At 39.7% G+C, this 17,500-nt stretch overlaps 1 protein-coding gene across 2 annotated transcripts in view; it reads left to right on the forward strand.

Annotated features, from left to right (window-relative positions):
- Nucleotides 1-17,500, forward strand: part of LOC133632152 (metal transporter CNNM4) — a 115,479-nt gene that overhangs the window by 97,392 nt on the left and 587 nt on the right. For both annotated transcript variants that reach the window (XM_062024420.1, XM_062024421.1), the window contains 2 exons: nucleotides 3,413-3,594; nucleotides 12,650-17,500. The exon at nucleotides 12,650-17,500 is cut by the window's right edge and continues 587 nt beyond it. In XM_062024420.1, the coding sequence (XP_061880404.1) occupies nucleotides 3,413-3,594; nucleotides 12,650-12,913 (446 nt within the window). In that variant the 3' untranslated portion in view covers nucleotides 12,914-17,500. The remainder of the gene's footprint in view (nucleotides 1-3,412; nucleotides 3,595-12,649) is intronic.

Here is a 17,500-nt window from a genome sequence, read left to right on the forward strand (position 1 = left end):
TAATGGCTTCAGTTTAATACAACAGTATAAAGTAGTTAAAAGCACTCCATAGGAAAAAAATAAAAATAATAATAGCAATATTTATTGCAATCATTATTTCCATCCATCCATTTTCTATATCGCGTCGTTCTGGGTAAGTGGGTATGTACTCCTCTAAAGTTATTTTTTAATTCGTTGTTAGTTTAATTCATTAACCTTTATTTAAAAAGTATTTTATTTAAAAATATAAAGCAACCCTCATGCTGTTAAATTTCCCTTAAAAGATAACATGATGATAACATTTTGATCAAATCAATGTAAAAAAAAAAAAGTGTATATATATATATATATATATATATACATATATTTATGTGTATGTATGTATGTATGAATATATTTATAAATATATACATACATATATATACATACATACATACACATACAGTATGTGTGTGTATATATATTTATATATATATGTATATATGTATATATATATGTATATGTATATATATATATGTATATATTTATATATATGTGTATATATATGTATATATATATGTATATATATATATGTGTATATATATGTGTGTATGTATATGTGTATATATATATATTTATATGTATATACAGTATATGCATATGTGTATACATATATATACATATAATTTATATTATATATAATATATATACTATGTAATATATATATGTATATATATTATTTAATAAGTATTTATTTAAGTATCAAAAATATAAATTTACTCACGTGCAGTTTAACGACTTTGAAAGAGAATTTGACAACAAAATGTTGATCAAATGTACAGTCCAGAACTGTATTGTTTATTACAATCATAGTATTTGCATAATTCTTTAATTTTTAGATTTTTTTTAATTTACCTTTATTCAAAAAGTAAGTAATAATTATCGTCAATACAGTTAAATGATCTTCAAAAAGAACTTGATAATAAATTGAAAGTGAAATATACAAACACTAAATGTATAAATTGAAATAATAATAATAATAGTAACAATAATACATGTTTCCATTTTTTTTCAAATACTTACATTTAAAGTATTCCTGTTTCTTGTTTTTATGACATAAATATTTTATTGACCTTTTATCTAATAAATATATTTTTTTTAAAGTAGGATTATTTTTTCTCCCAGTTACAATAATTGAAAAAAATATTTAATTGAAACACAAACCTACAGTAAAAAAAGTGTTTACAACTAAATAATAAGATAAATTAAAAACAATTCCATTGAAACACATCTTTTGAATTTAATTGTTTTGGGGTGTGTTGACACCACCGAAGAAGAAGCTGCTTTTTGCTGGACTGCAGTGATATTTATGAATATTAATGCATTTGTAGTCTTTTACTGCTGTGTCAGGTACTTGTTTGTTTGTTTGTTTGTTTGTTTGTTTGTTTGTTTGTGCATGTCACTGACCACAAACATTGCATCACTGACACTTGTGTGAGTGGAATAACACAAACATTGCATCACTGACACTTGTGTGAGTGGAATAACACAAGCATTGCATCACTGACACTTGTGTGAGTGGAATAACACAAACATTGCATCACTGACACTTGTGTGAGTGGAATAACACAAACATTGCATCACTGACACTTGTGTGAGTGGAATAACACAAGCATTGCATCACTGACACTTGTGTGAGTGGAATAACACAAACATTGCATCACTGACACTTGTGTGAGTGGAATAACACAATCATTGCGTCACTGCCACTTGTGTGAGTGGAATAACACAATCATTGCGTCACTGACACTTGTGTGAGTGGAATAACACAAGCATTGCATCACTGACACTTGTGTGAGTGGAATAACACAAGCATTGCGTCACTGACACTTGTGTGAGTGGAATAACACGAGCATTGCGTCACTGACACTTGTGTGAGTGGAATAACACAAGCATTGCATCACTGACACTTGTGTGAGTGGAATAACACGAGCATTGCGTCACTGACACTTGTGTGAGTGGAATAACACGAGCATTGCGTCACTGACACTTGTGTGAGTGGAATAACACAAGCATTGCATCACTGACACTTGTGTGAGTGGAATAACACAAGCATTGCATCACTGACACTTGTGTGAGTGGAATAACACGATCATTGCATCACTGACACTTGTGTGAGTGGAATAACACGATCATTGCATCACTGACACTTGTGTGAGTGGAATAACACAAGCATCGCATCACTGACACTTGTGTGAGTGGAATAACATAAGCATCGCATCACTGACACTTGTGTGAGTGGAATAACACAAGCATTGCATCACTGACACTTGTGTGAGTGGAATAACACAAGCATTGCATCACTGACACTTGTGTGAGTGGAATAACACAAGCATTGCATCACTGACACTTGTGTGAGTGGAATAACACAAGCATTGCATCACTGACACTTGTGTGAGTGGAATAACACAAGCATCGCATCACTGACACTTGTGTGAGTGGAATAACACTAGCATCGCATCACTGACACTTGTGTGAGTGGAATAACACAAGCATCGCATCACTGACACTTGTGTGAGTGGAATAACACAAGCATTGCATCACTGACACTTGTGTGAGTGGAATAACACAAGCATTGCATCACTGACACTTGTGTGAGTGGAATAACACAAGCATTGCATCACTGACACTTGTGTGAGTGGAATAACACAAGCATCGCATCACTGACACTTGTGTGAGTGGAATAACACAAGCATCGCATCACTGACACTTGTGTGAGTGGAATAACACGATCATTGCATCACTGACACTTGTGGGAGTGGAATAACACGATCATTGCATCACTGACACTTGTGTGAGTGGAATAACACAAGCATTGCATCACTGACACTTGTGTGAGTGGAATAACACAAGCATCGCATCACTGACACTTGTGTGAGTGGAATAACACAAGCATCGCATCACTGACACTTGTGTGAGTGGAATAACACGATCATTGCATCACTGACACTTGTGGGAGTGGAATAACACGATCATTGCATCACTGACACTTGTGTGAGTGGAATAACACAATCATTGCATCACTGACACTTGTGTGAGTGGAATAACACAATCATTGCATCACTGACACTTGTGTGAGTGGAATAACACGATCATTGCATCACTGACACTTGTGTGAGTGGAATAACACGATCATTGCATTACTGACACTTGTGTGAGTGGAATAACACGATCATTGCATCACTGACACTTGTGTGAGTGGAATAACACAATCATTGCATCACTGACACTTTGTGTGAATGGAATAACACAATCATTGCATCACTGACACTTGTGTGAGTGGAATAACACAAGCATTGCATCACTGACACTTGTGTGAGTGGAGTAACACAATCATTGCATCACCTCACCATGACCTCTGCCCTCTGTCTCCTTTGTGCGTGCACACCTGCAGATTTCCGCTCGCCGTCACACCTCAGCGGCCTGAACCGCACGTCCTCGCTGAGTGGCGCCGACCGCACCGAGTCGCTGTCGGTCAGCGGCAGCAACAATCAGCTGAACTGCAGCGTCACCTTGACCCAGCAGTACATACCCGACTTCTACGTGCGCGCCCTCACCGACCTGCAGTATGTCAAGGTACGTGACACTTGCACTACGTAAATATACGTGACACCTGCGGTACGTCAAGGTACGTGACACCTGCGGTACGTCAAGGTACGTGACACTTGCACTACGTCAAAGTACGTGACACCTGCGGTACGTCGAGGTACGTGACACTTGCACTACGTCAATGTACGTGACACCTGCGGTACGTCAAGGTACGTGACACCTGCGGTACGTCAAGGTACGTGACACCTGCGGTACGTCAAGGTACGTGACACCTGCGGTACGTCGAGGTACGTGACACTTGCACTACGTCGATGTACGTGACACCTGCGGTACGTCAAGGTACGTGACACCTGCGGTACGTCGAGGTACGTGACACCTGCGGTACGTTGAGGTACGTGACACTTGCACTACGTCAATGTACGTGACACCTGTGGTACGTCAAGGTACGTGACACTTGCACTACGTCAATGTACGTGACACCTGCGGCACGTCGAGGTACGTGACACCTGCGGCACGTCGAGGTACGTGACACATGCGGCACGTCGAGGTACGTGACACCTGCGGTACGTCGAGGTACGTGACACCTGCGGTACGTTGAGGTACGTGACACTTGCACTACGTCAATGTACGTGACACCTGTGGTACGTCAAGGTACGTGACACTTGCACTACGTCAATGTACGTGACACCTGTGGTACGTCGAGGTACGTGACACCTGCGGTACGTCGAGGTACGTGACACTTGCACTACGTCAATGTACGTGACACCTGCGGTACGTCAAGGTACGTGACACTTGCACTACGTCAATGTACGTGACACCTGCGGTACGTCAATGTACGTGACACCTGCGGTACGTCGAGGTACGTGACACCTGCGGTACGTCGAGGTACGTGACACCTGCGGTACGTCAAGGTACGTGACACTTGCACTACGTCAATGTACGTGACACCTGCGGTACGTCAAGGTACGTGACACCTGCGGTACGTCGAGGTACGTGACACTTGCACTATGTCAATGTACGTGACACCTGCAGTACGTCGAGGTACGTGACACTTGCACTACGTCAATATACGTGACACTTGCACTACGTCAATATACGTGACACCTGCGGTACGTCAAGGTACGTGACTCCTGCGGTACGTCAAGGTACGTGACACCTGCGGTACATCGAGATACGTGACACCCGCGGTACGTCGAGGTACGTGACAGCTGCGGCACGTCGAGGTACGTGACACCTGCGGCACGTCGAGGTACGTGACACCTGCGGCACGTCGAGGTACGTGACACCTGCGGCACGTCGAGGTACGTGACACCTGCGATACGTCGAGGTACGTGTCACCTGCGGCACGTCAAGGTACGTGACACCTGCAGTACGTCGAGGTACTGCGGTACGTCAAGGTACGTGACACCTGTGGTACGTCGAGGTACGTGACGCCTGCGGCACGTCGAGGTACGTGACACCTGCGGCACGTCGAGGTACGTGACACATGCGGCACGTCGAGGTACGTGACACCTGCGGCACGTCGAGGTACGTGACACTTGCACTACGTCAATGTACGTGACACCTGTGGTACGTCAAGGTACGTGACACTTGCACTACGTCAATGTACGTGACACCTGTGGTACGTCGAGGTACGTGACACCTGCGGTACGTCGAGGTACGTGACACTTGCACTACGTCAATGTACGTGACACCTGCGGTACGTCAAGGTACGTGACACTTGCACTACGTCAATGTACGTGACACCTGCGGTACGTCAATGTACGTGACACCTGCGGTACGTCGAGGTACGTGACACCTGCGGTACGTCGAGGTACGTGACACCTGCGGTACGTCAAGGTACGTGACACTTGCACTACGTCAATGTACGTGACACCTGCGGTACGTCAAGGTACGTGACACCTGCGGTACGTCGAGGTACGTGACACCTGCGGTACGTCGAGGTACGTGACACTTGCACTATGTCAATGTACGTGACACCTGCAGTACGTCGAGGTACGTGACACTTGCACTACGTCAATATACGTGACACTTGCACTACGTCAATATACGTGACACCTGCGGTACGTCAAGGTACGTGACTCCTGCGGTACGTCAAGGTACGTGACACCTGCGGTACATCGAGATACGTGACACCCGCGGTACGTCGAGGTACGTGACAGCTGCGGCACGTCGAGGTACGTGACACCTGCGGCACGTCAAGGTACGTGACACCTGCGGCACGTCGAGGTACGTGACACCTGCGATACGTCGAGGTACGTGTCACCTGCGGCACGTCAAGGTACGTGACACCTGCAGTACGTCGAGGTACTGCGGTACGTCAAGGTACGTGACACCTGTGGTACGTCGAGGTACGTGACGCCTGCGGCACGTCGAGGTACGTGACACCTGCGGCACGTCGAGGTACGTGACACATGCGGCACGTCGAGGTACGTGACACCTGCGGCACGTCGAGGTACGTGACACCTGCGGCACGTCGAGGTACGTGACACCTGCGGCACGTCGAGGTACGTGACACCTGCGGCACGTCGAGGTACGTCACACCTGCGGTACGTCAAGGTACGTGACACCTGCGGTACGTCAAGGTACGTACGTGACACCTGCGGTACGTCAAGGTACGTACGTGACACCTGCGGTATGTTAAGGTACGTGACACCTGCGGTACGTCAAGGTACGTGACACCTGCGGTACGTCAAGGTACGTGACACCTGCGGTACGTCAAGGTACGTACGTGACACCTGCGCTACGTCAAGGTACGTACGTGACACCTGCGGTACGTTAAGGTACGTGACACCTGCGGTACGTCAAGGTACGTACGTGACACCTGCGGCACGTCAAGGTACGTGACACCTGGGCCTAACACGAGATCCTTAAAAACAGCCGAGTGCTGCTGTCATGAAGAGGATCTTTGACTAGTGTTTTTGTAGTAGGTCCTTAAAAACGGCAAAGCACAACTTTTCTATAGCAGATCAAATGTTTTTTTAGTAGGTCGTCAAAAACAGCAGCGCGCTCCTGTCCTCTTCAGATAGCATTTTTTCATTGCATCCCCAAAAACAGCAGAGCATTACTGTCACATTGAGAAATTTAAAATAGTGTGTAAGTCTTTTAAAAACAGCAAAGCACGACTTTTCTATAGAGGATCAAGTGTTTTTTTAGTAGGTGGTCAAAAACAGCAGCGCGCTCCTGTCATAGAGAGTATCTTCAAATAGCGTTTTTTCATTGCATCCCCAAAAACAGCAGAGCAGTACCGTCAAATTTAGAATTTTTAAATAGTGTATAAGCTCAACTGTCCAGTAGAGGGTCTTTGACTAGTGTTTTTAGTAGGTTGTCAAAAACAGCAGAGAGCTGCTGTCCTAGAGGGGATCTTTAAAAACGTTGTTTTTTTGTTAGTTTGTCCCCAAAAACAGTTTTTGAAGTGCATTTCTAAAAACAACTTAATTTTCCTGTCATACAGGATCTTTGATTAGTGTTTTTGACGTGCATTTCTAAAAACAGCAACATTTTCCTGTCATAGAGGATCTTTGACTGGTGTTTTTTAGTAGGTCGTCAAAAACAGCAGCATGCTTCCGTCACAAAGAAGAGCAGTACCGTCACATTGAGGATGTTTAAATAGTCTTTTAAAAACTGCAAATCTTGACTGTTTAATAGAGGGTCTTTGATTAGTGTTTTTAGTAGGTCGTCAAAAACAGCAGAGAGGGGATTTTTTAAAATGTTTGAAGTGCATTCCTAAAAACAGCAGAATCATCACGTCATAGAGGATCTTTGACTAATATATTTTAGTCGAGTGCTCCTGTCAAATAGAGGTTTTGTGACTAGTTTGTAGTAGGTCTCAAAAACAGCACAACTCAAATGTCATATAGAGGATCTTTGACAAGTGTTTTTTAAATGCATATTCCTAAAAACAGCAAAATTCTCCTATTGTAGAGGATCTTTGACTAATATTTTTTAGTAGAGTGATCCTGTCACATAGAGGTTTTGTGACTAGTTTGTAGTAGGTCCCAAAGACAGCACAACTCAAATGACAAATAGAGGATCTTTAAAAAGCGTTTTTTTAAATGCATATTCCTAAAAACAGCAACATTTTCCGATCACAGAGGATCTTTGACTAATATTTTTTAGTAGAGTGCTTCTGTCATATAGAAGTTTTGTGACTAGTTTGTAGTAGGTCCCAAAAACAGCACAACTCAAATGTCATATAGAGGATCTTTGACTAGCGTTTTTTAAATGCATATTCCTAAAAACAGCAACATTTTCCGATCATAGAGGATCTTCGACTAATATATTTTAGTCGAGTGCTCCTGTCAAATAGAGGTTGTGTGACTAGTTTGTAGTAGGTCTCAAAAAGAGCACAACTCAAATGTCATATAGAGGATCTTTGATAAGTGTTTTTAAATGCATATTCCTAAAAACCGCAAAATTCTCCTATCATAGAGGATCTTTGACTAATATTTTTTAGTTGAGTGTTCCTGTCAAGTAGAGGTTTTGTAACTAGTTTGTAGTAGATCCCAAAAACAGAACAACTCAAATGTCATATAGAGGATCTTTAAAAAGTGTTTTTTTAAATGCATATTCCTAAAAACAGCAACATTTTCCGATCACAGAGGATCTTTGACTAATGTTTTTTAGTTGAGTGCTCCTGTCATTTAGAGTTTTTGTGACTAGTTTGTAGTAGGTCCCAAAAACAGCACAACTCAAATGTCATATAGGGGATCTTTGACTAGCGTTTTTGAAGTGCATTCCTAAAAACGGCAGAATTATCCTGTCAAAGAAGATCTTTGACTAATGTTTTAGTCGAGTGCTCCTGTCACATAGAGGTTTTGTAACTAGTTAGTAGTAGGTCACAAAAACAGTACAACTCAAATGTCATATAGAGGATCTTTGACTAGCGTTTTTGAAGTGCATTCCTAAAAACGGCAGAATTATCCTGTCAAAGAAGATCTTTGACTAATGTTTTAGTTGAGTGCTCCTGTCACATAGAGGTTTTGTAACTAGTTAGTAGTAGGTCACAAAAACAGTACAACTCAAATGTCATATACAGGATCTTTGACTAGCGTTTTTTGAAGTGCGTTCCTAAAAACAGCAACATTATCCTGTCATAGAGGATCTTTGACTGTCTTTTAGTCGAGTGCTCCTGTCAAATAGAGGTTTTGTGACTAGTTTGTAGTAGGTCACAAAAACAGCACAACTCAAATGTCATATAGAGGATCTTTGACTAGCGTTTTTGAAGTGCATTCCAAAAAACGGCAGTATTATCCTGTCAAAGAGGATCGTTGACTAATGTTTTTAGTCGAGTGCTCCTGTCTTTTAGAGGTTTTGTGACTAGTTTGTAGTAGGTCACAAAAACAGTACAACTCAAATGTCATATAGAGGATCTTTGACTAGCGTTTTTTAAATGCATATTCCTAAAAACAGCAACATTATCCTGTCATAGAGGATCTTTGACTGTCTTTTAGTCGAGTGCTCCTGTCAAATAGAGGTTTTGTGACTAGTTTGTAGTAGGTCACAAAAACAGCACAACTCAAATGTCATATAGAGGATCTTTGACTAGCGTTTTTGAAGTGCATTCCAAAAAACGGCAGTATTATCCTGTCAAAGAGGATCTTTGACTGTTTTTAGTCGAGTGCTCCTGTCATTTAGAGGTTTTGTAAGTAGTTTGTAGTAGGTCACAAAAACAGCACAACTCAAATGTCATATAGAGGATCTTTGACTAGCGTTTTTGAAGTGCATTCCTAAAAACGGCAGAATTATCCTGTCAAAGAGGATCTTTGACTGTTTTTAGTCGAGTGCTCCTGTCATTTAGAGGTTTTGTAAGTAGTTTGTAGTAGGTCACAAAAACAGCACAACTCAAATGTCATATAGAGGATCTTTGACTAGCGTTTTTTAAATGTATATTCCTAAAAACAGCAACATTTTCCGATCATAGAGGATCTTTGACTAATATTTTTTAGTCGAGTGGTCCTGTCTTTTAGAGGTTTTGTGACTAGTTTGTAGTAGGTCCCAAAAACAGCATAACTCAAATGTCATTTAGAGGATCTTTGACTAGCGTTTTTGAAGTGCATTCCTAAAAATGTCAGAATTATCCTGTCGTAGAGGATCTTTGACTACTGTTTTTTAGTCGAGTGCTCCTGTCTTTTAGAGGTTTTGTGACTAGTTTGTAGTAGGTCACAAAAACAGTACAACTCAAATGTCATATAGAGGATCTTTGACTAGCGTTTTTGAAGTGCGTTCCTAAAAACAACAGAATTATCCTGTCAAAGAGGATCTTTGACTAATGTTTTAGTCGAGTGCTCCTGTCTTTTAGAGGTTTTGTAACTAGTTTGTAGTAGGTCCCAAAAACAGCACAACTCAAATGTCATATAGAGGATCTTTGACTAGCGTTTTTGAAGTGCGTTCCTAAAAACAACAGAATTATCCTGTCAAAGAGGATCTTTGACTAATGTTTTAGTAGAGTGATCCTGTCACATAGAGGTTTTGTAACTAGTTTGTAGTAGATCCCAAAAACAGAACAACTCAAATGACAAATAGAGGATCTTTAAAAAGCGTTTTTTTAAAATGCATTATCCTAAAAACAGCAACATTATACGATCACAGAGGATCTTTGACTAATATTTTTTGTCGAGTGCTCCTGTCAATTAGAGGTTTTGTAAGTAGTTTGTAGTATGTCCCAAAAACAGCACAACTCAAATGTCATACAGAGGATCTTTGACTAGCGTTTTTTAAATGCATATTCCTAAAAACAGCAACATTTTCCGATCATAGAGGGTCTTCGACTAATATATTTTAGTCGAGTGCTCCTGTCAAATAGAGGTTGTGTGACTAGTTTGTAGTAGGTCCCAAAAACAGCACAACTCAAATGTCATATAGAGGATCTTTGACTAGCGTTTTTTAAATGTATATTCCTAAAAACAGCAACATTTTCCGATCATAGAGGATCTTTGACTAATATTTTTTAGTCGAGTGATCCTGTCATATAGAGGATTTGTGACTAGTTTGTAGTAGGTGCCAAAAACAGCACAACTCAAATGTCATATAGAGGATCTTTGACTAGCGTTTTTGAAGTGCGTTCCTAAAAACAACAGAATTATCCTGTCAAAGAGGATCTTTGACTACTGTTTTTTAGTCGAGTGCTCCTGTCATTTAGAGGTTTTGTGACTAGTTTGTAGTAGGTGACAAAAACAGCACAACTCAAATGTCATATAGAGGATCTTTGACTAGCGTTTTTGAAGTGCGTTCCTAAAAACAACAGAATTATCCTGTCAAAGAGGATCTTTGACTAATGTTTTAGTAGAGTGATCCTGTCACATAGAGGTTTTGTAACTAGTTTGTAGTAGGTGCCAAAAACAGCACAACTCAAATGTCATATAGAGGATCTTTGACTAGCGTTTTTTTAAATGCATATTCCTAAAAACAGCAACATTTTCCGATCATAGAGGATCTTTGACTAATATTTTTTAGTCGAGTGGTCCTGTCTTTTAGAGGTTTTGTGACTAGTTTGTAGTAGGTCCCAAAAACAGCACAACTCAAATGTCATATAGAGGATCTTTGACTAGCGTTTTTAAAGTGCATTCCTAAAAACGGCAGAATTATCCTGTCAAAGAGGATCTTTGACTAATGTTTTAGTCGAGTGCTCCTGTCTTTTAGAGGTTTTGTAACTAGTTTGTAGTATGTCACAAAAACAGTACAACTCAAATGTCATATAGAGGATCTTTGACTAGCGTTTTTTAAATGCATATTCCTAAAAACAGCAACATTTTCCGATCATAGAGGATCTTTGACTAATATTTTTTAGTCGAGTGGTCCTGTCTTTTAGAGGTTTTGTGACTAGTTTGTAGTAGGTCCCAAAAACAGCACAACTCAAATGTCATATAGAGGATCTTTGACTAGCGTTTTTGAAGTGCATTCCTAAAAACAGCAGAATTATCCTGTCAAAGACGATCTTTGACTAATGTTTTTAGTCGAGTGCTCCTGTCATTTAGAGGTTTTGTAACTAGTTTGTAGTAGGTCCCAAAAACAGCACAACTCCAATGTCATATAGAGGATCTTTGACTAGCGTTTTTTGAAGTGCGTTCCTAAAAACAGCAACATTATCCTGTCATAGAGGATCTTTGACTGTCTTTTAGTCGAGTGCTCCTGTCTTTTAGAGGTTTTGTGACTAGTTTGTAGTAGGTCACAAAAACAGCACAACTAAAATGTCATATAGAGGAACTTTGACTAGCGTTTTTGAAGTGCATTCCTAAAAACGGCAGAATTATCCTGTCAAAGAGGATCGTTGACTAATGTTTTTAGTCGAGTGCTCCTGTCTTTTAGAGGTTTTGTAACTAGTTTGTAGTAGGTGCCAAAAACAGTACAACTCAAATGTCATATAGAGGATCTTTGACTAGCGTTTTTTTAAATGCATATTCCTAAAAACAGCAACATTTTCCGATCATAGAGGATCTTTGACTAATATTTTTTAGTTGAGTGGTCCTGTCTTTTAGAGGTTTTGTGACTAGTTTGTAGTAGGTCCCAAAAACAGCACAACTCAAATGTCATATAGAGGATCTTTGACTAGCGTTTTTGAAGTGCATTCCTAAAAACGGCAGAATTATCCTGTCAAAGAGGATCGTTGACTGTTTTTAGTCGAGTGCTCCTGTCATTTAGAGGTTTTGTAACTAGTTTGTAGTAGGTCACAAAAACAGCACAACTCAAATGTCATATAGAGGATCTTTGACTAGCGTTTTTGAAGTGCGTTCCTAAAAACAACAGAATTATCCTGTCAAAGAGGATCTTTGACTAATGTTTTAGTCGAGTGCTCCTGTCTTTTAGAGGTTTTGTAACTAGTTTGTAGTAGGTCCCAAAAACAGCACAACTCAAATGTCATATAGAGGATCTTTGACTAGCATTTTTGAAGTGCATTCCTAAAAACGGCAGAATTATCCTGTCAAAGAGGATCTTTGACTGTTTTTAGTCGAGTGCTCCTGTCATTTAGAGGTTTTGTAACTAGTTTGTAGTAGGTCCCAAAAACAGCACAACTCAAATGTCATATAGAGGATCTTTGACTAGCGTTTTTGAAGTGCATATTCCTAACATGTGACGTCTTCAGATCACACGCTCGCAGTACCAGAACGGCCTGATGGCGTCCCGCCTGGAAAGCACGCCGCAGTCTCCCGAGAGCGTCCACCAACTGGCCGGCGTGACCTTGACCACGCCCCCCGCCGCCGCCACCTCCAACAACGCCCTCAACGACCTCGGCGTGGACGCCGCCATCACGGAGAACGGGCCCGACGAGACCACGCTGCTGCTCCTCAACGAGCAGAACTTGGCCCACGCCGCCAACAACCACAGCCAGCAGGAGAACAGCGTGTGAGGCTCCGCCCCCCCCCCCCAGGCCTCGCCCCGACCGTCACCCCGCCCTGACCCGCGCACGTTTGCACGCATGCACTATTATGATTGGATGTTTGCCGGGGAGGGGAGGAGTCTGTTTGTGTGACACGCCAAAGTGCACAAACCCCGCCTTCATTTATCCTCGGTTCCCTTCTTGGACCACTAAGCTCCTCCCCCTCCCACGTCATGCCGCCTCTTCACTTTCCCCCGAACGACGAGACTCAGGGAGACTCCGCCCCCTCATCGCACATCGTCGTGTGTGTGGCCTAAAGCTTTGTGTTGTTTGCTGGCCCCGCCCACAAAATGGAAGCCCCGCCCAACTCGCCTCATCCGCACAGCTGGAGTCCAATCAAAATTGTCCGATATTCCGTAGAGAGTTTTATTGTTGGCGACAATCAGTGCGATGATGAATGTAGCGTTTGTGTGTTTGTGCGTTTGTGCGTCACAGGAAGCAAAATATGTGCAGTTCGCTTTAAGGGATCGGAAACTTTATTTATTTGGTGCAAAGATTACGGGGCCACACTGCGGTGAAGAGTTGTTAGTCGCAATGTTACGAGAACAAATTGCCCATTTTCCAAGAGTAAAGTCGTAAAAATTGCGACGAAAAAAGTCACGTCAGGAGAATAACGTAAAAAAAGACGACTTTTAAGTAGTCACGATATCAGCGTCTCACTTTAACGTCATGAAAATGTCAAATCTACACGGAATATTTCACATTTGTCGGATTATTGCTACGATGTTTTTAACGTAGAAGCTACTTTGTTATCGGAAAAAAAATACTTTATCTTCGCAACTTTTTTCTCATAAAATGAAAACTTCTGTCCTGACAATATTAGCATCTCATTCTCATTTTTGCTTTTTCCTCGTTAAATTACGACTTTTTCCTCGTGAAGTTACAACTTTTCTTCTAAAAAAATACTCATTAGTACGTAATACGACATTGAAATATTACTCCAGTAGTGATGTCAAATTTTTGGGGGGGTAAAAAATTGAGAAAACATTTCGCACAATGGCAACTTTTCCATCGTAAAATTCCGATTATTTCGCCATAGTTCAACTTGAATCCCGTTAATCGGATACTTTTTTCCTTGCAGTATTAGCATCATATTCTAATTTATGCTTTTTCCTCGTTAAATTACGACTTTTTCCTCGTGAAGTTACAACTTTTCTTCTTTAATATTTCAACATGATACTCATCAGTACGTAATACGACATTGAAATATTACTCCAGTAGTGATGTCAGTTATTTTTTTTCGGTAAAAAATTGAGAAAACGTTTCGCAATAGTACGACACAAAATAGCAACTTTTCCATCGTAAAATTCCGATTGTTTCGCCATAGTTCAACTTGAATCCCGTTAATCGGATACTTTTCTCCTTGCAATATTAGCATCATATTCTTATTTTTGCTTTTAATCGTTAAATTACGACTTTTTCCTCGTCAAGTTACAACTTCTCTTCTTTAATATGTCAACATGATACTCATCAGTACGTAATACGACATTGAAATATTACTCCAGTAGTGATGTCAGTTATTTTTTTTCGGTAAAAAATTGAGAAAACGTTTCGCAATAGTACGACACAAAATAGCAACTTTTCCATCGTAAAATTCCGATTATTTCGCCATAGTTCAACTTGAATCCCGTTAATCGGATACTTTTTCTCCTTGCAGTATTAGCATCATATTCTCATTTATGCTTTTTCCTCGTTAAATTACGACTTTTTCCCCGTGAAGTTAAAACTTTTCTTCTTTAATATTTCAACATGATACTCATCAGTACGTAATACGACATTGAAATATTACTCCAGTAGTGATGTCCATTTTTTGGGGGGGTAAAAAATGTAGAAACATTTTCGCAATAGTACAACACAAAATGGCAACTTTTCCATCGTAAAATTCCGATTATTTCGCCATAGTTCAACTTGAATCCCGTTAAACGAATACTTTTCTCCTTGCAATATTAGCATCATATTCTCATTTTTGCTTTATCCTCGTTAAATTACGACTTTTTCCTCGTCAAGTTACAACTTTTCTTCTGTAATATTTCATAATACTCATCAGTACATAGTACCAAATTCAAATATTACTCCAGTAGTGATGTCAATTCTTTTTTTTGTAAGAAATTTAGAAACATTTTCGCAATAGTACGACACAAAATGGCAACTTTTCCATCGTAAAATTCAGATTATTTTGCCATAGTTCAACTTGAATCCCGTTAAACGAATACTTTTCTCCTTGCAATATTAGCATCATATTCTCATTTTTGCTTTATCCTCGTTAAATTACGACTTTTTCCCCGTGAAGTTAAAACTTTTCTTCTTTAATATTTCAACATGATACTCATCAGTACGTAATACGACATTGAAATATTACTCCAGTAGTGATGTCCATTTATTTTTTGGGTAAAAAATTGAGAAAATATTTCGCAAAATGGCAACTTTTCCGTCGTAAAATTCCGATTTGGCCATAGTCCAACTCAAATCCCGTTAAATGGATACTTTTCTCCTTGCAATTTTAGCATCATATCGTCATTCCAAGGTTATTGTGGTAAAAGAACTGTCATGAAATTATTTCATTCCTGTCAAATGTCAACTTCGTACTCACTTGTACGTTTTATAATGCTCGTAATATTACGACTTTTTCCTTCATTCTCATAATAATGATAGTTTGCATTTATTTTTCGCAATAGCATGATAGAAAATTTGCCATTGAAATGATGACTTCCTTTTGATGATATTTCAAATTTCACTTTGTAATTTTAGCATCTCATTGTTATTTCCAGGTCGTTCTAATAAAAGGAAACAATATTGCTTTATTCTCGTAATATTTCAACGTTGTTTGCTAATCCTGTGAAAATGCAAACGTACTTTTTGTCATATCGCTCGTTAATGCCTACTTTACTTTCACCAAGTGCTGTTCAGTAAAATGTCGGATCTTTAAAAAAAATTTCAACTATATTTCAGTAATGACTATTCTCGTAAAATGACAAGTTTTCTCTTGTTTAAAAAAGACAACTTTATTCTAATAATATTCCACATTAATTCTTGTGACATTTTTCTTTTTTTTTTTTACTCTTCATTATTTCTTTTTTTGCACTCTTTTCAGTGTGGCCCTCGTAGTACTTTTGAAAACCACCGTATTTTTGTGCGAAATGTGATATCGTTTCTTCTGCCTCACAGTGAGATGTTTTTTTGGGGGGGGTATTTTTTTTTGGGTTCGTCGTGGAAATGTGAGACGATGACACACACTCCAACTTTTTGGTTTGACTGTAACAACAACAACAACAACGAGCATTGTGCTTTCTTTCTTTGCTTGCAACTGTAATTCCTACAAATAATAATAATAATAATAATAATCGCTTCCCTTGGTGAGACACTGACAACAGAAGAAGGCTGCAGCTGCTCTACTTTTTTTTTAAATTAATTGGCAGGTAAATGTATGTCTGATCACAGGGCATTGTGGGATTTTTTCGGGTTGTAAACGTTGGCCTTTCCAGTTGACTGTGAATTGTTTTTTTAATGCAGCAACACCTTTTTGTTGAATGAATGGTACATTAAAAACTCATTAAATTGCATTAGTGTTCATATTAACATACAGTACTGTGCAAAAGTCCATCTATCCAACACAGCAGCACCCACAGTGTCAATCAAGCCTTACATACGCTACATTTTTAAAAAATATTCTGCGACTTGCACGTTTTTTTGCCGCATTTTCTCCATTGCGCTTTCCCTTGGCATAAAATGTAATATTTTGCACGTATTGTTGAATATTAAGAAATAAAACACTTGTGTGGTACATGGGCCAAAGAAAACGCCTGTAAACCTTTTTGTAATATTCTCAGCAATACAATAAATCACCATAGTGACTATTTTTATTTTTTTTATTAAATAAATAATGACTTCTTTGAAAGCTTTTAAGTAACTCAGTCAGTCATGCAGGTATAGAAAATAAAAAGATAGTATACGCTTATGCAGTACTAACATTATTATGGGCACTTATCGCTAAAATAGATACTTCAAATGGGAGGCGGAAGGAAAAGTAGTCCCTCCCAACGCAATGTCAGTAAGCCTTTTTTTTATATTAATGTAGAAGTATCCACACAATAAAGCTAAAATTAGATCAGTCTCAGCAAAATGTCGATACTGGAACTCGAGAATCGACATTTTTCCGTCATCGGCGTAAGCATATCCACGCCCTCGTGTGCCCGTAATCGCCCGCCTGTGAATAGGCTGTAATTAGCCTCCTCGCTAACAAACAAGTGAACAAAACATCCACTGGTGACTTTTGCACAGTATTTTATTTTATTTTTTTGTCAATACTGCGGGAGTATTTGGCCAAAGAGTCGTTTTATTTTTGGATGTTTTTGTACGTGGGGTGTCACGCATTTAAGGGAACACTAAAAGTACCTCGCAGTACTTTTACGAAGAGAGCCTCTTTTTGTGTTTGAAAGCACTTTATTAGCAACCTCGTCACCCAAAAAAAGAAGAAAAAAAAAGCCACAAATATGCCAAAGTTTTTATGTCGCAATAATGGAAAAAAAGTACTCTCCAGGATTTTATCACAATTTCAAA

Source organism: Entelurus aequoreus, linkage group LG17 (assembly GCF_033978785.1).
Source record: "Entelurus aequoreus isolate RoL-2023_Sb linkage group LG17, RoL_Eaeq_v1.1, whole genome shotgun sequence".
NCBI classification, from domain to species: Eukaryota; Metazoa; Chordata; class Actinopteri; order Syngnathiformes; family Syngnathidae; genus Entelurus; species Entelurus aequoreus.